Source organism: Meles meles, chromosome 16 (genome assembly GCF_922984935.1).
Source record: "Meles meles chromosome 16, mMelMel3.1 paternal haplotype, whole genome shotgun sequence".
NCBI classification, from domain to species: Eukaryota; Metazoa; Chordata; class Mammalia; order Carnivora; family Mustelidae; genus Meles; species Meles meles.
In genome coordinates this window covers 77,515,104-77,539,241 of record NC_060081.1, presented here as the reverse complement: position 1 = coordinate 77,539,241, position 24,138 = coordinate 77,515,104, and the positions used below count along the sequence as shown (strand labels likewise).

The following is a 24,138-nucleotide window of genomic DNA, read 5'->3' as shown; positions in this document are numbered from 1 at the left end:
GCAGATGCTGCGAGGTCTATGCTTCCCAAAGCCGGCTCCGTGCTTCAGTGGAAAGGAATGATGTCTCATTTAGGACTTGTTCTAAGTCACAGAACACCTGCCTACCAGTGGGTTCAGTGTTAAAAACATGTCATTGTCTCCCACAACAGTAAGCAATCAGGGAGGTAATGCCAAGTGTGGGGTAGTAGCTCAGTGATAATCACTCAGGTATATGTGAAATTTATGCCTTACCTTCAACCATCCTCAAAGTCCTCATGCCCATTACTTCATGGTACAAGATGGCTGCTACAGCCCCAGACATCACATCCTCACACAATCTCATGTTCAAGGTAGGAGAAAGGGGATAGGTTCAAAGAGCTCTCCTGGCTTGCCTAGTTCTTCATTTCCTACAAGCCTCTAAAAAAACTTCTCTTTAAGTCCCATGAGCCCAGCTGGTTCCTAAGGCCAGCTCTTGCTGCAAGGGAGGGTGGGAAGGTATGAAACTGGCCTCTGACCAACACAGTGGGAGGCGGGAGAGGGAAAAGTGGGTTGGAAGGGGTTGTGGGGTAGCCACTTTCAGATTATTTGAATTGTTTCTCTTTGTTGTCCTTGCCCATGTGCTGCATAGTTTGATTACAGAAGTTATTTGCACGTGTGATTTTGCTCCTCTCTATGACAGATAGGGGCCCTAAGCTGGTTTCTGGTCTCCAAGTAATAGTGCGGCGTGCTGATGTGAGTTCAGACCCTCTGCAGCTCACCGAGACACTTGAGCTTTTCTTTAAGCTCAAACCTGTATGTCAGTACAACTTCAGTCCTCACAGGACTCTAGCCCACAGCCAATTGTTTGCAGAAAACAAACTTTATTTTATCAGCTCAACCCTCCTGATCTCCTCAGACAAGGGGCCAAAGTATTTGAAAAGACCCAAGAAGGTCAGGAGTCACTGTGCCCTGGGAGGAAGCAGAAGCTGGGCTGGGCTTGGTCTGAGCTCTGAGCTCGGCTTGGTCTGAGCTCTGAGCTCTGCTTGGGGGACAGGTGGCTCCTGTTTCCCTCTGGTTGGAGGACGAATAGATCAAGATACTCAAGGCATCGGAAGAATCTGTGTCACATTGTTTGCTAGACAAGGGTGGAGAGCTGCTTGGGGGGGAGGCCTGTCTGTCCTGGTGGAACCCTGTGTGTACGCTGAGAGCCCAAAACAACTTATTTCCAGGAGGTGGGCTCTGAGTGCCTGGGTTGTTTCTGCTGGTTTGCAAGAGACTAAGGCGTGAGGGTCTGAATACACCCTTAGGTATACCTGTCAGAATTGATGATCAGCGGAAAAGGAGGTAGAAGGTATTTTAGGGATTATTTTTGGGCAGTGTAGGTAACAGAATTCTTTGATTGTGGGCAAAACAAATCTATTCAAACTAGCTTAAATGAAAAAAAAAAAAAAAAAGGGAAATCAATGCATCCCCAAGCCTGTGTACAGGATGCGCCGGCAACTTGCTGGTCTGTAGCGCGTCCAAGTATTATTATTCTCTCTGTGTCCCTCATCTGTCCCTGAATAGCCCCTCCTGCCTCTCTGCCCCACTGGATTCCTCTGCTCTCCTGCCGATTGGCATAAAGAAGGCCACCCACAGCAACTTGTAATTACAAATATCTGGCTAGCCACACACTTGCTTTCCCAGCTTTCCTAGCAGGTTGGAATGGGCACAGGATGCTGTCCTAACCAGTGAGACATAAGAGGAAATTTGCTAGGGGAGGAATGGGGTAGGAGGTGGTTCTTCTGAAAAATATTTTGCTTCCAGATGAGTGACAGCTGAGCAAACAGAACTCTCTGTGCTCTTCGTCATCTTTTTTTTCTGCCTTGAATGTGGTTCTGTGAATATGTGATGTTTGGAGTCATGGCAGCCATCTTGTGATCATGGAGCAATAGGCCTGAGGATTAAATATCAACATGCAGACAATGGCAGAGCCAAGAGACAGAAGAAACTTGGGTTTTTGGTGACACGATTGACTTACTGCACCCAACTAAAATTTCTGGAGAGAGACTCTTTGACACCTTGAATCACATGTTCATGATGCATCAGTTGGGTCTAGAAGGTGGGTCACACTACATAAATAAGATTGCTGGGAGTCAGCCTCTGGTCCCTTTTGGCTAGGTCGGAGAGGGGTTGGGCAGGTATCAACTATTCAGTTAGAGCTTTGTTACCCATCATGATAATAATCTAAGTCGGTGACATGTATCAGGGGCTTACTGTGGGCCAAGCGTCCTTCATTCTCTTTACCCACATTAACTTAGTGAATTTTCATGATAACCATTTCAGGTGGGGACCATTCTTATCCTTCCTATTTTATAGACCAGAGAAACTGAGCGCAGAGAAGTAGCTGGTCCAGGATACACAGCTAGGAAGTGGATTTAAATTTGGAGATCTGCTTCCTGAGCCTGCCTCTTAGACTTGATCCTGAAGTGCTCCTTGGGCTCAAAAGATGGGTGTGGAGCAGGTCAGTAAACAACCTTGCTAATGGGCAGGTCATTTGGGAGGGCAGGAGGAGGCCACAGAACTCCGCTTTAGGGATCATCCCCCATTTCTTTCCTTTTTAAAAAAAAGATATTTATTTATTTATTTATTTGACAGAGAGAGAGAGAGAGCACAAATAGGTAGAGAGGCAGGCAGAGAGAGAGGGGGAGCAGACACGCTGCTGAGCAGAGAGCCCGATGCAGGGCTTGATCCTGGGACCCTGAGATCATGATCTGAGCCGAAGGCTGAGGCTTAACCCACTGAGCCACCCAGGTGCCCCATCATTCCCCATTTCTTTGATGATCAGTGTTTCTGAAACCAAAATGTCTTAAAATTGATGAAGATGCTTTGCCCCCAAGAGCTGCCATGACATTAACCACATCTCTTAGAGGACATATGGTTACAAATACTTCTTGTGTTGAACCAAAGGGGAACAGAGCCAGCCCACGTTTACTGTGCATATGGTTTATTGACATGGAAGCGGGACGGGCACAGAACAGTGCTCAAAGCCAAAAACAGAACACAGTTGGCTCCTAGGACCCCTCGCGTCTTCCCGGAGGGTGACCACTGTCCTAACTTCTAATGGCCTAGATTTAGTCTCGTCTTTTTTTAAACTTCATATACATTGAATTGGGCAGGAATTCTCTTAAATCACTACCAGTCGTTTCCAGTGATTTGTAAGATGACCCCTTTTCGAACTGTTTTGTGTGAGCTGGAGACTCACCTTGTACGTCGTCGGCATCTCTACTGAGTACGTGCTACGGATTTCCAAGCCATTCTTTGGTTTTTGATGGTGGATTCCCCTTCCCTTATCGGAAATGGGTTCAGGGGACAGCAGTGTGGTTTTGAGGATGTTTTGGTAGTTCAGTTTGGGAATCCCAGCGCAGCTTGTTGAAAATATGAAGATTGGGGCATCTGGCTGGCGTCGTCGATGGAGCCTGACTCTTGATCTTGGAGTCATGAGTTTGAGGCCCTCGTTGAGTATAGTGATTACTTAAAAATAAACCACCCCCCCAAAAAAAAACAGAACAAAACAAAAAAACACAACAACCCTCCCCCCCAAACTGGAAAATGTGATATCAAGTGGATCAGACTCTTGAGGATTGCAAGTTTTCCAGCAAACCTCCGCCGCCGGTCCCTGGGACAGGCTTTGCACAGCCCCACATCACCCTGTGTGCAGAACAAGTCCACATGGCTCCGTGGGTTTTCGGTTCCGGTACAGGGCTTTGGAGGAACTCTTATTTTGAAAGGGAGACGGGAGCCCAGCGTGAAGGAAACACAGAACAATGTCTTCCTTAGCTGCACCTGCACAGCCAGGGCCTAATGAGTTTGGGTTGATGGAACCCAGACCTCAGGAAGGATTATAAATTCTCATTTGATTTGATTTGCTTCTAAAATACCTTAAACCAGCTGTGCCTGCCCAGCTGACCCAGGAGTCTGTGGCTGCTCCGGGGGAAGGTCTGGAGAGGCACCCTCCTGTCCCGCAGCAGCTCCTCTCGCCCCCGCCAGCCGCTCCTGGGGTCTCCTCTGGGCAGGGTCCCCCCCCTTCCCCCGCCATGCCCCATGATTGCTAGCCTGTGTGTCCTCGAATTCTCAGGGAGCCTCATAACCGAAGGCTCCTTCGTGTCTCCATTTTATAGAAGGGGGACGCTGAGCCTCCCAGAGATGGATTAACTCGTCCTGAGTCCCTGCTGGCGATTGGCAGAGCCCATGTTCCAACCCAGGCCGTCAGGCCCCCTCGCCCACCTGAGTCTCAGCTTTCTACGGCCTCTTGAGCTGAGTGAGGCAGGGGCTCCCGTGGGGGACGTTTCTGGACACTCTTCGTTAAGATACTTGGGGCTCTGCCCAGGGCCATGCAGGTGGGTTCAGCAGAAGCAGCGGCGAACACAACAAAACAGTGACAGCTGCTGTCTTTCAGGCCCTCCCTGTGTGCCAGCGAGCCAGACGGCCCCCATGCCAGGGCTTCTCAAAGCGGGGTCCCCAGACTGTCAGGATCTCCTGAGAGTGTGTTAGAAATGCCGGTTCTTAGGCTGTACCCCTGAATGAAAAATGCTGGGTGTCAGCCCTGTGGTCTCTGTGTGGACGAGCTCCCAGACGGTTCTGGCGCACGCTGGTCTGCAAATCCCTGGTCTGTTTTAACCCACCAACAGCCCCATGGAGGAAGTATTCCCGTCCTCCTGTCTTACAGGTGAGAAAGAAGTAAGTTGCTAAGCCCCGGCGGGCATTGGAGCCGGGCCTCCCACCCCAGCCTCGCTCCACGGTTGAAGCCTTTGTTCTGTGCTCTCGCTCAGTTTGTGTACTCTTGGTTAAGATGTAGACGAGAAGACAGGTCGTAGACAGGTTAGCGGGCCAACCAATACAGTAGTCAGAGCACTTCAGTCCAGGAGGGAAACGGAATGGGCTGGTGGGGAGGGGATGTGAAGGGACGGTGGCCCTGTGGGGCTGTGGCCATCCGGTTGAGCCCAGCTCAGTGAGAGGGAAAGGGCTGGGGTGCCGGGCTGGACCTGCAGCAGAGCCCCTGCCCCGTGTTCTCGAACTTTCTGTGTCTGCTGATTATTCCGTGGGATGTCACTCACCAACGAACAGGTTCCCGGTGGTCCTGCGCCCACAGCAGGGGCAGTCATCATGCCTGTTTACAGACAGAACCGAGAGCCTTGGAACCACCAGCTTCCAGCCCAGGCCGCACACACAGCTCCAGGATTAAATTCTCACTGCTTCTGTGGCATTTCTCACAATGGAGATGTCTTTGGTGGGCGGTGTGGGGGGAGGGGACCTTCCCGTTGCGCCTCTGAGAACGTGTATTCGGACCCTGGTTTGCAACAAGCTCTCCCTATATCTTGTTGCTCTAAGAAGCCAGCACACGGATGTCGCAGAGCATTGCTTTAAGTTCCCCGAGAACTTTCTACCGTGACGGCCAGGTTCTGTATCTGTGCTGTCCAAGGCGGGAGCCACGAGCTCCATGTGGCCGTTTAGATTTCGATGGAACACCAGAACACACGTAACCCACCTCCCAGCCACACCAGCCGCGTCTCAAGTGCCCAGTAAACATAGTGGCTCGGGGCTATCACACCAGAGGCACGGATGTAGAATCCAGATTTGGCGGTATTTGGCTGAACCATCGATAGGTCAAAATCGATAGAATGTGGGTGACTTTCTATGGTATGACGTCATGGAAACTCAGGGAGGAGGCGGGACCAGGGAAATCCATCCCCTTGTTGCAGAGGGAAGAACTGGGACCCCACCCACCTCGCTGAGAGCCCAGATGGGGCCCAAACCCAGGTTCCCAGACTCTCTTGAGGTTTGTCTGTCTGCTCGGGGATTCTCAGCTGGGCATGACTGACAGCTGGGGCTGGACCATTCCCTGCGGGAGGGGGGCCGTCCTGTGCTTTACAGGATGTTTAGCAATGTCCCCGGCCTCCACCCACTAGACGCCGGTAGCACACACCCCCTGAGTCGCGGCAAACAAAAATGAATCCAAGCATTGCCCAATAGCCCTCAGTGAGGTTTTGGGGGGGAGGACAAAACCACCCCTAGTTGAGAATTACTAGTTGAGCTGAAAATAGTAGCTAGTTTCCATTCTTTTCCCTCCTTTGTAGTTGGGGACGGGATTGGGACCCAGGGATCCCTGGGGGCTGGGTTCCTCCGTCCACGGAGATGGGCTGCCCGTGAACGAGGAATGGCTGCCCTTGGTCGATGGCAGAGAGATCGACATTTGCTTACAGCTCATTTTTCTTTTGAGCTCTACCAGCGTCTGGGTCTTTTTAGGCAAACAACTGGCTTCAGCCCTAGAGATAATTAAACCCATCTTTTTTCCCCTCTCTCCACCCCGTGCCCTAAACCCTTTGGTCCATTCAATTCACAATGATAACATTGTTCGAGCAATACCGCGCACATGTTGACATGAAGTGTTTAATCTTGTGGTACAGTAATTCCCCTGCCCCACCCCCACCCCACATCTGTGCGCGGCACCGATGACAAATGCGGGGCCTGCCAGCGGCCTCGCCTCCGCGCCTGCGTCTCTGGCCATCTAACAAGGAGGCAGTGTCTGCGAAGACCCTCTCGGAGCACCCGGCGCTGGGACTCCAGGTGGTCTTGTTGGCAGCCCAAGTATTTGGTGGAAAGTTCGAGAGTTGAAGCAGCAGTCCAGGGGCAGGGAGACAATGCTGCTTGTGTGCCCTCCGCCAGGCAGGGCCCTGCCCCCCATCCCGATGCGGGGGGCTAGGGAGGGCAGAGGATGGGGAGACAGATGAATACTTTGCCGTCTTCAAGCTGTCATCCTCTCTCCAGGGCGACTTTGACCTTGGGCAGGAGCAAAACTTGCCAAGCAAAGAGGCACCTGGGTCGCATGCAGTCTTTACTCTCCGAGTGCAACTTTGAAGGTTACTCTTGAGTTCACATGGGTGCCAAGAGCTTCCGATACTCTAGAGTTGTCCTCACCTGATTATCTCTGTGGCTATGACGTCTGCGGTGGCGTCCAGCGTCAGGGAGTGGGTCGGCACGGCTGAGTGGTGAAGACCATGTGGGTGTTCAGGCCAGCCCTGTGGCCTGTGGGAAAGTGATTTTATGGCTCTGAGCCTCAGTGTTTCCATCTGCAAAATGGGCACGATTCATGCGCCTCCCTCTGAGGAGGATTTCTACAAGGATCGGTGAGGTGTCGTGTGTGACACATGTGATGTGATGTTCAGGACAGTGAGACGCCCTTTATAGTTGTGACTCACCCCCGTTCGGGTGGCTACTCTCCAAACAAAACCGAACCTCAGAAAACAACAAGTCAGCACGTGTTGGTGAGGATGTGGAGAAATTGGAGCCCTTGTGTAGCGTTGGGGAGGACTGTGAAATGGTGTGGCTCTGTGGAAAACAGTATGACAGTTCCTCAACAAATTAAAAACAGAATTACCCTATGGCCCGACACTTCCTTCTAGATACAGACCCGAAAGAATTGAAGGTGGGGCTTCAAGGAAATATTTGCCTCCCCGTGTTCATAGGGGCGTTATTTATAGTAACCAAAAGGTCGAAGCAACCTGAGTGTCCATCGACAGATTAACAGATAAACCAAACATGGTCTGTACACACAACGGAATACCGTTCAGCCTCGAAAAGCGAGGGAATCCTGACAGATGTCAGATGCTCCCGTGTAGATGAACCTGGAGGACAGGATGCTCAGGGAAATAAGCCAGACACAAAAAGATCAGTGCTATAGGATTCCTCTGGTGGGAGGTCCTTAGAGGAGTCGAACTCAGAGACAGAAAATGGAATTGTGGGTACCAGGGGCTGGGGTGGAGAATGGGGACTCGTTAATGCATCTTTCAGTCTTGCAAGATTAAGAGACTTCTGGATATTGGTTGCACGGCGCTGTGAATGTCTTTAACACGACTGAACTACAAAAATGGTGAAGATGGTAAGTCTTACGTATATCGTACCTCAGTTAAGAATCCAATGGAAAAAACAGTAGCCATTAGCCAGCTCAGGGGTCAGGCAGCGGACAGAGTTGCAATCTTTTTTTTTTTTTTTTTTTTTTTAAGGATTTTATTTATTTACCAGAGAGAGAGAGTACACACAAGCAGGGGGACAGCAGGCAGAAGGAGAAGCAGGCTCCCCGCTGAGCAGAGAGCCCGATATGGGACTCGATCCCAGGACCCTGGGATCATGACCTGAGCCAAAGGCAGACTCGTACCTGACTGAGCCACCCAGACGTCCCCAAAGCTGCAATCTGACTGGGCTTTTATCTGTCTTTGTCCCACCGCACGATGACAGAGGGCTCTCACACCTCACTGGGATGGTCAAAAGGGCTTGAGGGTGTGAGGACACATGGAGATAGTTTCTTGGGAGCATCTGTCATTTTCGACTCTTACGTGATAGTCCTTTCCTATGCCTTTAGGAAGGCGTCCTCTCTTCTGCAGCAGACCTGTGTCTGTACTCGTGTTCCCAAAAGAACGTTTTCCTGTTAGAGTACTTGGGTATGTCTGGTCCATTTTCCAGAGCTCCCAGTTTATGTCATGCCCCTGCCAACTTTTTCAAGCTCTTTCATCTCACCATGTAAATCTTTGAAGGAATGAAAAGTCATCATCAAGGTTCACATCCCTGAAGCTGTGGGACCATAAATTGCCTTCCGACAGCTGCCTTGGTCACAGTCAGCTCCAGTGAATTCTGGAATGTGCCAGAACTTTCCGGATGAATTGCATCCCTGTAGGAAAGAAGGAAGCCTGCATTGGAAATTTTGGAGTAAAATCAGGATTGGCAGGAGGACCTGGGACACGGGATCTTAAGCAGTCAAGGGTCCTTGAAAGTGCAGTTCTAGCTTCTGGTTATATTTTGGTCTTTGATTGGTTCTCTTGGTTCCCAGAGCCTCGTCGTCATGCAAGAGGTTCATATCTGGAGCTCTTTGGGACCAGTCTGTTTCCTCTGCCTTTTCTCTGGGGCTGGTCAACCTCCACCCTTCTTCAAGACTGCACTCGGGGCGCCTGGGTGGCTCAGTGGTTTAGGTCTCTGCCTTCGGCTCAGGTCATGATCTCAGGGTCCTGGGATCGAGCCCCGCATCGGGCTCTCTGCTCGGTGGGGAGCCTGTTTCTCCCTGCCTCTCTGCCTACTTGTGACCTCTCTCTCTGTCAAATAAATAAATAAAATATTAAAAAAAAAAAAAAAAGGGGGCGCCTGGGTGGCTCAGTGGGTTAAGCCGCTGCCTTCGGCTCAGGTCATGATCTCGGGATCCTGGGATCGAGTCCCACATCGGGCTCTCTGCTCAGCGGGGAGCCTGCTTCCCTCTCTCTCTCTCTGCCTGCCTCTCTGTCTACTTGTGATCTCTCTCTGTCAAATAAATAAATAAAATCTTAAAAAAAAAAAAAAAAAAAAAGACTGCACGCAACACTTTTCCCGTGAACTCCCTCGTACCTAAACAAATGCGCTGGGGTTTGCTAGAACAAACTAAAATGAACTGTTCCTTTAGGGACTGTGTCTCCTTTGGCCCCATTGCCTATTACCCCCAAACTCTTGACGTGGAAATGGTCAGATGCATATACTAAAGATGACCATGCTCTCCTGCCCTCTGACCTCCTGCTTCGAATTATTTACCCAATAGAAGTGTGGTCACCGAGAGGCACACGCAAGGATGTTCCTCATAGCACAGTTTATAACAGTCCCAAACGGGAAACTATCCAAAGGCCCATCAGAGAATAGACTGTGGCCCACTCACGCCGCGGGGTTCTACACAGTAGCAGAAATGAACGATCACCACTACAGACAACCAGCCGGACGCCGACACAGAAGGGTAAGCGCTCGGCGGGTGAACTGAGTCTGTGGCATCAGGTGCTGGGTTAGCGGCCACCTTCGGGAAGGAGCGGCTTGTGTCCGGGAGGGGCCCCACAAGTGTCTTCGGTCCAAGGAATGAATGTACCGTTTCCCACGCTGGGTACGTTTGTGTTGAGATAGTTAATCGAGCTTTGGTCTGTAGGCTTTACCGTATGCATGTTATTTAAAGGCTAGAAGGAATTTTCCCGGAGAGTAATATATTCAATCCAGTCGCCTTAGGGAGCCCTACGTGGGTCAGGCTGTGCCGGGCACTGGGTTTTCATGATTGGGTCAGTCTTTGCTTTCTGCTCGGTCAAGGGGTCATCTTGGTGATCACTTGGGTGGCTCAGGTGTTAAGTGTCTGCCTTCGGCTCAGGTCATGTTCTCATCTTCCTGGGATCAAACCCCGTGTCGGGCTCTCTGCTCAGTGGGGAGCCTGCTTCTCCCTTTCCCACTTCCCTTGCTTGTGTTCTCTCTCTTGCTGTGTCTCTCTGTCAAATAAATAAAATCTTAAAAAAAAAGGGGGGGGTCATCTTGTTTGGAAATTATCCAGGCCTAAAGAATGCAGCTTTCCCGGCAAATGGTCACTTGGAGGTAACCACAGTCGCCTGGATGTGTTTCCTCGCCCATCCGTTTCCAGGTGGGGAATATTACTGGGCTCGTGATTATTTTGTGCAGAATAGCTTTGGTTGCAAATGGTAGGTTGCGATCTGTCAAGTTGCAAACCCTCACTCCAAGTGAGCTTAAAGGGGACTTGTTTGAGGGGTTCCACGTAACCCACAGATTGGAAGAACTGAAACCCCAAACTTCAGGAAGGATAGGGATCGCCACACCAAAGGATCAAGCCTGAGACGCTTCCCTCCTCAAGGCTGGTGTCTGTGCCCCCTTGCCTGGCATCTTCCTTCTCGCCGACCAGCTTCCTCTGCACAGCAGGGGCACATGGCGGCCCACATTCCCAACTTACACCCTTAGAGTTCAAGGCAGAGACGACAAACAGGGGCTGTTTAGCAGCAGTTTTGAGGAAAATAAAAGACATCCCGCGTTTGGCCCAGCTTGGGGCTTGTTCCCTCCCATCCCTCAACTCTGTGGAAAGGGGTCATGGGACAAGATGGCAGCTCCCTTGGCACCACGTGGTTTGACGGAGAGAGCCCCAGTGAGGCTTTCTAAGAGAAAGAGGTGGTACAGTCACATCACCTACTTGTGACATGACCGCGAGCGGTCAGTCCTGCAGCCACTTCGCCCACCCAGCGGGAGCCAAAGACATATGATACCTTCTATGCCTGTTTTCTCGCACTTGTAAGAATGTATTGTATTCTGGGGTGTATGACTATGTATGGACATAGTATAAATATATTGGGGCATCCATACGCCCTCATTTTACAGGGTTAAATACGGTTCTACCAAACATGGTTCTCAGCACCTACACTTCGGTGCTGGTTAAATCCGTGCTGCTCCCCCGCAGGTCTACACAGCAAGATCCATTTGGTTATCATACCCCTTTGTTTTCAGAGGACACTAACTTTGTGAGAGCTATGCCTGTACCTTTTGTGTCATGTCAGTGGGAGGAGGCGCTCAGATGCTGAGAGGAGGCAGAACTCTGGGGCTGTACGTGGGGCAGAGGTCTCCCCTCGCAGGTCTGAGGGTCATGGGAGGGGACGCCCTAGAGGGTGGCTTCCGGTTCCCACCTGCCTCTACCCTTTATGGACAGCCTCCAGCCCGGAAAGACCCCTCCCAGAAGCAGCTTTGGGGTTATTATCCCAGGCTTTTGTAAAATGACACGAGAATTGGCTCTGGGGACAGTCTTGGGGCTGGTTGCTGTCAGGATGGTGTTTTCCGGAATCCATTTTCTTTGGACTTATCTTTTGGTCTCGGGGATTTGGGCCCTTTTAATCTTTTGAAGATGAAAGTCTTCATTAATGCCTTTGAGCTCTCTTAGCCGGTGGGGTGCTGGAATGTTCAGGGCGGTGCAGAAAAAGCTGGATTCCCAGGGTCTGGGTTGCTTTCGGAAAGCTTCTCTTTATGGACAAAGGGAGATACCAACAGTAGACAATTATTGAAAAACCCAAGTCCTGGGTGATCAGGTATGGTAATCTCAGAAAGACTTGTAAAGCTGTGTTTTCTCCCTAAAAGTACATGCTTCTACCTATTTCGGGGTGACAGCTGAACCCCCTTGACCCCTGAGCTCGAAATGGTGTGGATTCCTTGCCGTGGGGTGGCTTCTGTATAAGAGGGAAGCCTTGGAGGGATGAGATTTGGAATTTGTTTTGGACTTTGAATTATGAACTGCTCTTTTAAAAAAAAAATGACTGTCTTTGATAGATTACAAAATTATTTTTAGAACCCACGGTGATGTGGTTTCAGGAAGAGCAGAAAGTGAACATGGTTCCTACTGCTCATTGTCTTAAAATAATTAATGAAGGCGATGCATGCAGAAAGCTGTCCGGGAGAGCCTGCACATGTTTGCAAGAAATTTAGCCTGAAAGAAATTTAGCCTGACGCTATGCATAGATCTTGTTAACAAAAGAATCCTTGCAACCTTGGTATCTTAACTGTCTTAACAGTTAAGATACATTTTATCTTATACATTTAAGAAGTTATGTATACCCCTGCTGCTGCAGATTTATTTTTGTGACTATGTGTCCGTGTTTTCTTTCTTCCCTGGGTGTGGCTTGAATGGTCGCACCTGTGTTAATGCCCTGCTCCTTCAAACATTTCTTTAGTGTTAGGCCTGACTGTGGTATTTTGCAAATACAGTTGTCATAGCTGAACTATGCAAATCCCCACCCGCGCATAAGGCTTCTTCTGTCCGGTTTGGCATTCTCCCGCCTCACTGTTTGAGAGGCCCCATGACAACGGCAGACATTAACTTACATTGCTGTTCAGTGCCGACTCTGTACAGAGATAGGGCCACTATCATTATCCTGGGATGAGGGGAGGCATGCGGAGGTTAAGGAACTCGGCTGAGACCACACAGCTGGTAGGGACACAGAGTTGAGGTGAGCGCACTTGGCTCTAGAAAGGGTCAAGGTCAAGAGTGTGAGCTTCGGAGCCCAGGCACGGACTAAACTTGTGACCTTGAGCAAGTCACCTGCTTCTCCACACCTCAGGGTCCTCATCCATGAAATGGGGATCAATCCCACCCCGCCATGCTGGGAGTGCTCAGAGTGGGAGCCGACTCAGAGCAAGTGCTCCCTGAATATGCCTTTTTGTCCTTCTGGGTTGTTCAGCTTCTTCATTGTAAGTGGGGGGTTCTGCACCCCCATCTCTGGGGCAGGACTGAGGCAGATGGTTGGAAATGGAGACTTTGCGTGGCCTGTCAGCTTGCGGGGGGGAGGGGTGGCCTGTGGGATGCTCCCCTGTTCTTCCACAGCTCCCGGGGACTTTAATGGGACTAAGAGGATGTTCAAGGAGTGGCCAGAGAATCGGGGGGAAAGCTAGCTGTTCACAAGGGAAGGAGCCACAGGAAGATGAGGTTTTTGAAGGCAGGAAGAACCAAGTGCTGCATGCTGGTACCTGGAAGACTGGCAAGATCATGGCCATAAGACAGCCTTTCCGTTTAGTTAGGAGATGGTCTTCGGTGACCTCAGGTTGGGGGGTGCTGCGGGGCTGGAGGGCAGCTCAGGCATGGTCACTGGCTGCTCACTCAGTGAGGGGGCCTGGCTGGGGGACTATATAGGCTCACGCATGGACTGCTCGCTGGCGGGGAGGTGCTCTCCAGGGGTGGCTGCCTTGCTGCCCTCAGCCAGTCCCTTGCAGAAAAGCCCTTGACGGCCCCCAGACGGGGCCCATCTCCCTACCAGGATGAACTTGTGTTTCTCCACATTGCTCCTGGCACCCAGGGCGATGGTTGGGGTGAAGAGCTTGGCAGCATGACTAATGGGGAACACACACAATTCCACTCTGCGCGTGCCTCCCCACGTTCACCAGATACGGGGCGCATGGGTACCAGAAGGCCCTGCTCTGAGAGCCCCAAACTGGAAACGACCCAAATGCTCGCGGACTGCAGAGTGGACATGTGAATCGTGGTGAAATCCACGCGGGGACTATTACACGGCGTCAGGGCTGGGTGGCCGTCCCCAGGCACGCGGATGGACCACACAAACACTGTTGAATCATAGAGACCACGGACAAAAGAATATGTACGGTGCTATTTCCTGTTTGTGATCTTCTGAACAGAGCAAAACCAACCCGAGATTTGAGAAGTTGGGGGAGAGGAAAGGGGAGCTGGCGAATTTCTGTTTCTTGGTCTGGGAGGAGGCCTCGTGGGGACGCTCACGGCAGTTATGCAGAAGCACACACGTGCATTTTGCGTGCACTCCGTGTGTATGCAGCAATGAGAAAGTTCTGACCACAGGCCTAAGAGCTGCCCTTGCAGAGCTAGAGGCGTGGCCACTGAGAGGCGTGGCCACTGAGAGGCGTGGCCACTGAGAGGCGTGGCCACTGAGAGGCGTGGCCACTGAGAGGCGTGGCCACTGAGAGGCGTGGCCACTGAGAGGCGTGGCCAAGATTTGGCAGGGTCTGGGTTTGAGGTCCTGCTCTGGTCCTGGACAGGGCAGTCAGCCCCTCTTGGCTCTTAGGTACGTCCCCTACCAACGTGGCATTGCGCTCGCCTCCTAGGGTGACCTGAAGGTTGAGTGAGAAGGATGACAGAGGCCTGGCCCCGGGTGTTAACACAGTGACTGACCTTTGCTCTGCTCCCTCACTCTGAGGTCCCCTCCTGACCTCACTTGACCCCCACGGTGGGCTGCACTTCCTAGAGGCTGCCACAAAGACCCCTCCCCCACCCGCTTTCTGCATAAATCAAAGCTGGGGGAAGCCCCCATCTGCATTCTTTGTCCTCCAACCTAGTCTTTCCCTGAGACTGGGTCAGGAGGCAAGTGCTCCGGATGGGGGTCAAGGACAGAGCAAGTGAGGAGGACAGGTGAGGTCTTCAGTGACCACGGGATGTTTTCTGGAGAAGTCATTCCTGTGGCCAGCTCTCCACATGTGGCCCAAGATTCCCGCAGCTGAAGTCCAGAGGTCACCTTCCTGGGATCTCCCCGGAGGCAGAGTCACTGCTGTGCGCAGCCAGAGTCCCCTGGCCTTGAAGACTTCACCTGCCCCCTCTGCCCAACAGCAAACAGCCTGATGAGTGGATAATCCGTCACTACCCCAGCCCCCGTCCCAGTATCTTTTAGAACTATTACTAAGGTTAATAACAGTTTTGTTGTTGTTATTTTTAAATGAAGGTCTGTAGGAAGGGCCGTTGGGCTGCCGGTGTTGGGAACCCTTTGCCTCAAAGGCGTTCCTGCCCTGCCTGCAGCTGGGCAGCCCTGACCCGGCCTGAGAGCCTCTAGGGGTTAGGAAGCTGAAGCCAGAGGTGAAGCTGGGCACATTTCTCCTCTGTTTCTCATATCCCTGGTCGTCCCCCGCCCCGCAGGCAGGAAGCAGAGATGGGGCCGTGTCTCCCGGGAGAGAGGGAAGGGATCTGCGGGTATCACACACTTGCTTGAACTTGGCTGTTCTGCGTCTCTCCAGCCCTTGATTCCCAGCTTCGTCCCTGCTCCGTTTTGGACCAGAGGATACATGAACCTCGGGAATCCCAGGCCCTTTCCAGAAACACTCTTTTTGGGCTTACATCCATTAACATTTATTACCGATGAAATGGGCATAATCTCTCAGTCTGGTCTCACTGCCGGTGTAAAGGAGAAGAGTTGAGGCCTTTGCCTTGTTTTATCCAGTCATTTTAAAAAGCCACACCCCCGACCTTGCCGTTTGCCCCTCTTTCTGCGTTTAGCCTAAGGCCGCGGTTGGAAACTCTGGCGGTTGTTAGAAACATCTGGGGTGCTTTAAGAAGTATGGGTTTCTGGGCCCTCTCCCCGAAGGTACTGAAGTCAGTTGGCTCAGATGGGGGGTGAGCACAGTGGGGGGCTGGAGCCCACCATGTCGACCTCCTACCCCCATCTTCAGTGATTTCACTTCAGGAGCTCGAAATCGGCCGAGGTGGAAACTGACAGACACGACCGATAAGGTCCCAGAGACCCAGTTCCTCAATATTGACCAGCGCACCCCTGGGACAGGGCGTCAGCGTTTTCCCACAGCCCCCGTGGTGATTCCCACGTGCTGCTGGGGCTGAACACCACTGGGCCTCAGGGACCCCATGACAGGCAGAATGAGGTCTGTCTACACTCGTCATAGCTCACTGTTGTCAAGCCCTCCCAGAGGCTAAGCTGCTGATGTTAGGTTTCTTAGCTCTCCCAACAACCCACGCAGGATAATGATCCTCATTTTTAGATAAGGAAATGGAGGTCCGGAGAGATTAGCGGTGCCTTGTGCAGGCCTGCCAGTTAGTGGCTGACCCTGGATTTGAACCCAGGCCCACGAACCAGAGTGTGTCCAGGGCCTCTGGGATGGCTGGGCCGGTGCCCCACTCTTCCCAGCGGGTTGATGCCGAGTCACTGCTCTCGTTCAAGGGGATCATAGGGCCAAGGCTGTGCCTCTCCAGGCTTCCGCAGGGCAGCGTGGAAGGGGCAGTGAGCGCCAGGGGGGTCCGGCCGCGGGCGGGCTTGGACTCTGCGGCGGGAGAGTGAGAGCCGGGAACTAATGAGCCGTCGGTGCGGTGTGTGCTTCCTCCCTCCAGTGGAGCACGACAAAGAGTTCTACCCACGCTACCACCATCGCGAGTTCCGGTTTGATCTTTCCAAGATCCCGGAAGGGGAGGCTGTGACCGCAGCCGAATTCCGGATCTACAAGGACTACATTCGGGAGCGCTTTGACAACGAGACGTTCCGGATCAGCGTTTACCAGGTGCTGCAGGAGCACTTGGGCAGGTGGGTGCTGGGACCGGTGCCGGGGAGGGGTGCCGAGCTGCCCTCAGCGGCAGAGGAGGAAGGGGTTGGTGGCCCGGCTGGGGCCGGGGCGGTCGGGCCACTTATGTCCCGGGCTGCCAACCACGTCCAGGCCCTACACTGCACCTTTTTCATCAAGAAAGTTTATGCTGCGGGCTGGGCTGCTTCTTTAAACTGTCCACATCAGCAAATCGAGTTAGGAATGGGGGATGGCCAGGTGAGCCCATGGGCATATTGTGGGTGGTCTGGTTCAGGGGCACAGAGGGGATGGGGATAGGGAAGAGGAAGAAGTATTTTTTGAGGGTCTATCTCCCCTTGCTCACCGTGAAGCCCAGCACATGACCTCAGACAACCAGTGAAGGCGGCCAAGAAAATGGGATCAAAACCCCAACCTAGAAATAAACAGGCAGAGAGAGAACTCGGCCTTCTAAGAATCACGAGGTCAGGAACCCAGATCTTGGGTTGAAAGACTTGACTGTCTGGAGACCCTTTGGTTTCGAGGTCTCCTGAGAGGTCAGGAGGCTCAGAGATGGGCCAGAGCATGGAGTGAGCACATCGGTCCTTCCAGAGGTGACTGTGACCCGCCCCACCCCAGTGGTGCTGCCCAGGGGCTGGCTCGTTGGTGGGTTCAGGCTAGTGGACTTCTGTCATGGCTGGATGCCATTCCCCAGTAAGGAATGGTGGGAAGGTGCTGTGGGCGCCTCCTGATGGACAGTCCCAGCATTTGGAGCGGGAATGGGGACCCGTTACTACCCTGGGGACAGAGGAGACGTCACCACCGCCTTCACGGGTCATCTTCTTAAAGACTAAGACGACCAAGCCTTTCTTTCTAAGGGTTTCCACTGTTTTGCATTTGTTACCTGGTTTGTATTCCCACAGCCCTGTGGGGCGGCCGCTCCTCTGGGACGCGGGGAGCGTTAGGGGAGCGTTAGGAGCTGAAAGCTGAGGTTGAATCATGTGCCTGCCCCCACCCAGGGAGACAGTGGCCAAATTAGGACTTGAACCTGGGCGTACAAAAAGTAGTTCTTTTGAAAAGAGACTTTTGCGTAGGTAAGACCGTCACGTTGTCACATGGACAAGAGAACAGCAGCTACAGTGACCAGGAAGGCTCCATCCCAGCTCTGGGCCCCGGTGCCCCCCACCCCCAGGCCACCTCTGCTCCCCGTTCCTTGAGGTTCTCCACCCTGGCGGGTTCTCCCTGTTTCCGTGTGACAGGAGGGAGGCACGTTATTTTTGTGGACAACATTATTTCACACCGGCGCGTGTCCGTCAGCTACAGCCCCGGAGATAGAACCGTGGGGTCCGAGGGTGCACACGTTGGTAACCTCGATTTTGCTGGACGGCTGTCCTCGGAGGTTGTGTCCGTTTATAGCAACAAGCTAGGGGGAGGCCGGTCTCCTGTGTGCTCACAACATCGTCTCTGATCGAGCTGTTTTGGTCTTTGTCAGTCCGATGGGCGGGACGAAGTCTGCACTGAGGGCCCCCACTTGTGTGCATGGCCCCACTCGCCCTACAGGGAGGCCAGCAGACGCTCCTGGAGGGGAGGGTCCCAGAAGGAGGGTGTGCTGTGGGGGAGGCGGCAGGCGGTCGTGGGAGGCACCTCCGAATCCTACGATAGGTGCTCCGGTCCCCCGGTGAACCCCGACATCGGGGCCCCGCCCCTCAGACCGAATGTAGGAAGAAGGACGGAGTTCATTTTGGGGGTGACACACGTTTGCTCCGGACCCTGACAGACCCCCCCAGGACTCCTAAACAAAAACATATGTTTGACTCCTGAAGGCGGGCGAGGACGCAGGTACCACCGGCCATTTGTCACCAGCACTCGATCGGCCCACTCGTGTGAACGTCGGGCCGCACCCCCCCCCGCCCCCGGCAGGCTCCCCACACCTGCCTCAGGAGCGTCCCCCAAGAGGCTTCACCTCAGGAATGGCTGCTCCGAGTGGGTTTGGCTGAAGGGAATGCACGGGTTGGCTGGTGTCACCTGGGCCGCCCTTTCTCCGAGTTTCCTGAGATGCCGAGCAGGAAGGCCTTTGCCCTCCCTGGCCGCTGCAGTGTCCCCAGGGTTGGCTGGGATGCTGCTGCTTCCCGTGAGGGGCGTCGCCACCCACTGGGCCCTGAGGCGGGCAAGCCTGGTGTGACAGGCAGGGGACCTCGTTTGTGGGGGTCCGAGGCCGCCGCACTTGGAGAGAGACGTGCGAGCCCAGGGGTGTGTTTCGCCTCCCCCCGCCCCCAGCACCCACAGGCCAGGCACTGGCTTTGGAGCTGGTCTCTGGGGACGGGGGCCCCGTCTGCATTGGTGGCTGAGGAGAGGACTGGTTTTCTGGGGCTGTGCTCCCAAAGTCCCACGAGGTGTGTGGCTTAAAACAATGGAAATGGGCTCTCGCAGGGTTCTGGGGGCTCAGAGTTGGAAGTCAAGGTGTCGGCCGCCTCTGAAACCTTTGAAGGGCAGCGGTGGGTTCCTTCCTGCCTCTTCCAGCTTCCAGGCCTGTCTGTCCATTGTCAGCGCTCTTGGCTTCTAGCTGCCGCTGTCTGTCCCCTCTCCGCTTTCTTTCCACGTGGCTTTGCACCGTCGTGGGACTTTCTCCTGGTGCCTCTCTCCTCTTGGAAGGAAACCGGCCATCTCGACCGAGGGGCCCTCCCTGCTCCCTTGCGACCTCACCTTACTTAAGCGAGTGAATTAATCTGCAGAGACCCTCTTTCCAAATACGGTCACATTCACAGGTACCTGGGGTGGGACTCGAGCATATCTTTTTAGGGGGTGGACTCCAACCCACGGCACAGGCTGGGGGAGATGGGCAGGAAACCGGCAAGCAAGGGCGCAGACAAGCTGGCCTCCTAAAGTGATCAAGTGGTCATGGATGGCCGTGGCCGTGCTGAGCTGCGGTGTCGGAATGACAAGAAAGCTCTGGCAATGGGCCGTGGGCTGGAATAGGGCGAGTGGCAAGGGAACGGCAAAAGCCGTGGCCCTAAGGTGGGGGACAAGCACGGGTTGTCGGGAGGACAGAGGGACGTGATAATACCCAGATGGGGCGAGCCACTCTGTCCTTGCTCAATGAAACACGAGCCTTGGCTTCCCCATCAGGCTGCCAGCGGCTGCTTGTCTTTCTGCCTGTGTCAGCCTGCTGGCCTCGTGGTCACGTGTCCCGTCACGGTTTGAGGCTGCTGCCTCCTCGACCCTGTCTTAGTTCCGTGGGGTGGATCCAGAGGCCGTCGGGGAGTGGAGAAGGCCTGAGTCACTGTGGTTGGAAGAGGGGCGGGCGGGACGGCTGTCTGCGGCTCGCTGGCAGGTGGCGAGGGTGGGCATCGTGCGGTGCCCCTGTGAGCAGCTTAGCCCCAGGCCACCTCTGGGGGCTGCCAGTCTCGCTTTGCGTTCCTGACTCTGGGGGCATTTGGTTTGCTGGGAGACCAGGTCCCTCGTTAGCAAATGTCTGATCACCTGCTGTGTGCGGGGCACCAGAGTAACCAGACCCACGCCCCTGCCCTCCAGGAGCTTCTCGGCCGAGGAGATGACCTGGCAAGTGCAAAGTAGGAAAGAGGCAGGCAGCGGAGGGAGGGGAAGGGGCTGCTGCCTTTCGGTTTCTAAGTTTCCTTTCTGTCCCTGAAAGAAGGCAGCAAGTCCTTTATTCTCCAGAAGTTAAAAGGTTAAAAATTTTTTTTTGAATTACTTATATGTGTTTTCTGGGTGGGTTGTTGTGTTTTTTTAATCCAGAAGCCATATGATTGTATTGTGTAATTCCCCGGCTGGGTCACCCGGCTCTTGAGGGTGTGGATTCAAATCCCGACACGACATACCAGCGTGGCCTCGGGAAGCAAAGACCTGGGAGCCTCAGGCTCCTCCTCTCTGTACGATGGGGATGATAACGCCATCTACCCCCCAGGGCTTCCTTAGAACACAGAGGGTGCCCAGGAAAGGTTCAAGGTTACCAGTACCACCATGACCGCCCACCATGACCTACATCACCGCCGTCTTCACCATGAGCCCCGTCATCTCAGGGAATGCAGGGGTCTTCAAAGGAAAATGGGGGTGGGGGGACCCAAGATTTGGCTGCAACGGTGCTCCCCCCCCCACCTGCCCATCTCTGCCGAATGCCTCATTTTGCAGTCTCCGGTGGGACGCAGGCCTAAGCTTGTGGGGAGGTGGGACCCTTGTTAGCGTTTCCCCAGCTCTGGGGGCCGGGGGAGGGACACGTATCTTCTTTAGGCTGAAGGCCTGTGGCTGATCTGATCCCCCGAGGAGCCCAGATCCTGTCGTTGCCACCCTGCTGCGTGGCCAGCCTTCTCCCTCTGCCGCAGGGTCTGGGGTCTTGCTGCCGTCAGCCGCCCAGCTGTGTGGGGCCGGGACATCTGGCTCGCTGGCGAGCCTCTGCCTGAGCTCCAGGAAAGCTCCGCAGTGCTGGGGATTAGCCGGCTTTGGTTTAGCCTCAGCACCTCTCCCCTCGTGGCAACCACTTCCCACCAAGTCCTCTTGATCTCTCGGAATCCAGATTAAATTCCGATAATGAGCCGAGCTGGAGGCCTTGCACAGCCCTCGGGCCTTGCTCGCAGTGTTGGCCCGGACAGCTGGGGAGGCCGGGGAAGGCCGCTGGAGCCGCCCTCGACGGGCTGTCGGGTGAGTGGGGCTGTGGGGCAGGTCTAGGGATGGGGGCCTTCGCTCCACTGGCCTTGCTGGGGGAGTAGTGCTTGAGGGGGGCAAGGGGTCAGAGCCTTCCCTCCTCTTCTGAACCCCAGGACTCGGGCTGGACCGGCTTGGGCCTGGCTTACAGGGGGTCGCATTAGTTAACCAGTTTCATTCTGGGCTGGACTTGGCATTTCCATCCTCACCCCCCCCCCCCCACCATAGGGTCCAAGCTTGCTTCCCCAGGGCAGCCCCATCTGTGGGGGACGCAGGTGCTCTATGAGAAACCCCCGGAGGGGACACCCGGGCCTGCTAGGACAGCAGAACCTCGTCAGAGGGTGTCAGTCACTGCCAAGGTCGAGATGATATTGGCAGCTGGATGAAAAGTGTCCCTCGGTCAGTCTCAGGGACTTTGGTTGCCAGGAGGGTGACCTCAGAGTGGTCTCCGGGGCCAAGGTTGGCTCAGCCGCAGCCCGAGTCACTGAGGAAGAAGGAGCTGTCCCGGTGACGGGCTGGAGTGGGGGCCAAGGGGCCGTTTGCCAGGGCAGCCGGCAGGCGAGGAGAGGGAGGAGGCAAGCATGTGACCCTTTGTTGTTGGGACCCAGAGGTGGGGGGGCTCTGTCATACCCAGTGGCCTTCCCCGGGATCCCCCAGCGCTCCCGGCTCCTCTCATGGAGGGAGCGTCGTGGGGCTTCTTGGCAGTGTCCTCAGCACCCCCAGAACCCTCACACCTGCCACAGCTCTGACCCCTCCCTCTCGAGAAGAAAGCCCAGCAGCTTCCTTGTCCTTAATCAGTTTGCTGACAGGGCTCCTGGAGATCTGGTGAAAATGCAGTCAAGTTCACCTTCTTTGGGGCGGGGAAGGGTGTGTGTGTGTGTGTGGATGAGCTTCTGCATTCTGGCAAGCTCCCAGGGGAGGCCCTCGTGATGTCCATCCAGGGAAACGGCGGTGGGGGTTGAAGGTGCCTGGGGGCTGGGTGCAGAGCTGGTCCTCGTGGGAGAGCACTGACAGCTCCGGGGCACAGCTCTCTGGGCCCTTCGCCAGTCTCCCTCCGTGCTACATAAAGGTTAAGGACTTGGTAGCAGGACTGACTCTTTTCCCGACTTTAATCACCGTGAGCATGTCTGGGCAGAGGACCCGGTCACGCACCGGAGCACCTCCCCACCCCCTGCTCTAGGCTTGCCATCATTTGGTGCTTCTGGAAGTGACTGTGCCGGCCGCTTCTGCTTCCTTACGTACCTTGGAAAGGATCCTTGGAAAACTTGGTATCCCCATTTTCCAGAGAAAGTCCCCAGCCAGAGACTGGCTCAGGGAGAGGGAGTAACTTACCTGGGCTCGCACAGCTAGAAGGTGACAGAGTTGGGACTTGAACTCGGGTCTCTGGGGTTCCGGGACTCGCGTCTTTGGCTATGGCAGCACCGTGGTGCTTCTCGAGTGTCCTGATTTCCTCACCTGGGCCTCACACGGTGATTGTGATTCCCCAGCTCTGGTTCTCACCCTTGGCTGTGGTCGAGAATCACTGCGGGGAGGGGGAGGTTTTTTTTAACTCCTGAGAAGTCAGAGTCTTGGGGGTGGGGCTGGGCATTTTTGTATAGCTTGTGGGCTGCGGACAGGTGACCAAGAGCTCTCTTCTCTCTCATCTGTGAGCCATCTTCTCTGCCTGAGAGACGGAAGGGGACAGACAGATTCCTGTGTTCCCTTTAGCCTGGTTTCTCAAAGATGACTGTTTTTCTCCATAGGACCAAGCCTGAAGTGTGGTCCTGACCCTGACTGACAGTCTCAGTGCACAGGGAAAGGGCTGGCTGAGGGTGGGGATCCCCTCGGGCTCTGGCTCCAGAGGCTTCCGGAAGCTTCCAGAAGCAGTTTTCTGCTGCTCCTGAAGGCCTACGTGCCTGGTTCCCCGTCTCCTGGCTTGCACGTCTCGCCGCTACACCTCAGCCCCAGGGCGGGAGCTCTGATTTTGAGCTGCTTTCTCAGGAGTGGCCAATTCAGCTCCCTATAGCCTTTTCAAAAGGCAGGAAAGGAGCCACTGGCTAGCCGCCAGGGCACCACCAGACGTTCTGGAAGGTCAGGGGAGAGCAGGGCCTGGGCGGTCTGGTCAAGGACCCATTGGCATGTTTCTCAGCACCATTGTCAAATCCCAGCTCGGAGCTGCTTGGACAGGAACAGAGGCCCCTGATGCCTCTTGGTTCCCCTTGGGGTCCCCTCCCGCGTCCATAAGGATCACTCTGGAAGAGGCCTGCATGTAGGGACAACGTGCTGGGCAGAGACTGTGTCCAGTTAGCACCACTGGCTTCTGGTCCTGCAGGCTGTGGCTGACTGGTGGGCCTTGGTGGTTTTTCTGATCTTTGTGCTTTTGTTTCCTTCCATCATTCATCCCAAGCCTGGCTTTGTGGGGAGAGTCAGGTTGGTGGGGAATCAGTGATGACAGGTTCCGTGCCTGTGACTGACTGGGTCAGTGCTTAGCAAGCCAGGGCCCGCGTCCTCCCTCCCTCCTCCTGATGACCTCGAGAAGTCCGTGTTCTCCCATTTTGTGGATGAGACCGTTGGGGCACAGAGTGTTAGATGACCCTCCCGAGGTCACACACTAAGGTGGAATGCAAAACCAGGTAATAACGTGCCAGCTGGGGTGCTGGGGGCCCGCCTGGACAATTCTGATGTGGCTGGTCCTGGTGTCACCTTGACACTGATATTTTTTGAGGCTGCTCTGAGTGGATTTACTCCCTACCCTGCCTGTTCCTTTGAGGATCTGTGGGACCTTGGATGAGTCCCTTCATCCATGCCGTGGGGGCACAGATTTCTGTCCCGCTCCCCTCCCAGGGCCTCGAGGACTGCGCACCGTGCAGCTGAGTGGCAAGTAGGGTTCCCGAGGTGATTGGCTGGGTCCAGCCGTCTTTCTGCAAGAGGACACAAATGATTCCACCACGGGGCACG

At 54.3% G+C, this 24,138-nt stretch overlaps 1 protein-coding gene across 2 annotated transcripts in view; it reads left to right on the top strand.

The window, feature by feature from the left end:
* The window catches only part of BMP7 (bone morphogenetic protein 7), an 89,094-nt gene that overhangs the window by 16,659 nt on the left and 48,297 nt on the right, over window positions 1-24,138 (top strand). For both annotated transcript variants that reach the window (XM_045981850.1, XM_045981849.1), the window contains one exon: window positions 16,382-16,571. In XM_045981850.1, the coding sequence (XP_045837806.1) occupies window positions 16,382-16,571 (190 nt within the window). The remainder of the gene's footprint in view (window positions 1-16,381; window positions 16,572-24,138) is intronic.